Raw genomic sequence first — 1308 nt, forward strand, 5'->3', positions numbered from 1 at the left:
TTTTTTTATTTCCCCTTTCTCCCTTCCCAGCATTTGCAAGCGAAGCTTCCAGATGGGAGCACGCACAGCAGCACCGCCAACCCCTATTGCTTCTATTGCACAGTGAACACAGGGCTCTGCACCCCCAGCACCGACCTCCCCCAAATTTCCCACCCTGTTTGCTCCTGCTTCTGACCCAGAGCAGCAAAGACGCTCATTGCATTTCCTCTCAGCACCAGGTGCAACATGAAACCTCCCCCGAGGAGCAGGGAGCTGCGAGCCCAATGCAAAGCGCACACATCCTGCAGGCCCATGTGCACAGCAGCAGCACCATTCAGAGCTCAAATCTGCAAGGATTAACTCCTTGCAGCAGGGAATGGATGTGGGGCATTGCAACAGGGCCAAGGGGTGCTCCATGCATTGCAGTGGGGATGGGGAGCACTGGGCCTGAGGGTGGGGGCATTGCAATAGGGGAAGGAGTATTGGGAATGGGTGTGGGACAATGCAGCAGGGCCAGGCAGTGCTTTAAGCATCTGGATGAGCACCGCAATAGGGCTAAGGATATTGGGAGCACTGGGGGCATTGCAATAGGGCCAAGGAGTGCTCCATGCATCCTAATGGGCATTGCGATAGGGCAGGGGATGCCTGGAGCACATGGATTGGGATTAAGAGGAAATTGATGGATGAGGAGGAGAAAAAAAAAAATAAAATCCCAATTTCTTCGAACTTCGCGAAGCAGCACATCTCTTCCCCCCTTGTCACCCCCTCGTGAGATGCTATAATAAACCACCAGCACAAAACCTTGGAGCAAAAATACCCCGTAACGATGGCAACCGGCGCTGCACGCGGGGAGCTCCGAACGGAGGCAAGGACTTTGCAATGTGAGCAGCTCCCTCCTGCACACACCTGGCTGTGCAGGGATGCTGCACGAACCCAAAGCATCACAGCCGGGTGGCTCTGGGCCGACCTCAAAGCAAAACTTCCCCATTTGCCACCATCGGCCCCATTCCTTCCTGCTTTTAGGGAGCTGGGATGCTCCTTGGGGGCATGGCAAAAAGGGGGCAGGATGCAGGGCACACTGCTTGCTGCTCGAGTAGCTCCTGAGATTGGTTCCCATTTTGTTCCTTTGGAGCAGAGCTTTGCTCTATGGGGTCAGGAGGTCCCCAGGGGGGTGTCAGGACTCGCAGAGCTTTGCAGCAGTTATTTATAGGGTTCCCAAATTCAGCCACCAGCACACAGAGTTGCCCCCTACAAACTCCTTCCCCAATGCTCCATCTGCCCCATATCCAAACCGTGGGCCCCCAGTACACCCCCTGCTAAAAAACAAAA

The 1308-nt window shown here is 55.0% G+C and overlaps 1 protein-coding gene across 1 annotated transcript in view; it reads left to right on the forward strand.

The window, feature by feature from the left end:
- Positions 1-864, forward strand: part of PEBP4 (phosphatidylethanolamine binding protein 4) — a 27011-nt gene extending 26147 nt beyond the window's left edge. The window contains exon 5 of the mRNA XM_031556733.1: positions 773-864. Within this exon, the coding sequence (XP_031412593.1) occupies positions 773-864 (92 nt within the window). The remainder of the gene's footprint in view (positions 1-772) is intronic.
- Positions 865-1308: the final 444 nt, after the last annotated feature.

Source organism: Meleagris gallopavo, chromosome 24 (genome assembly GCF_000146605.3).
Source record: "Meleagris gallopavo isolate NT-WF06-2002-E0010 breed Aviagen turkey brand Nicholas breeding stock chromosome 24, Turkey_5.1, whole genome shotgun sequence".
Classification (NCBI taxonomy): domain Eukaryota; kingdom Metazoa; phylum Chordata; class Aves; order Galliformes; family Phasianidae; genus Meleagris; species Meleagris gallopavo.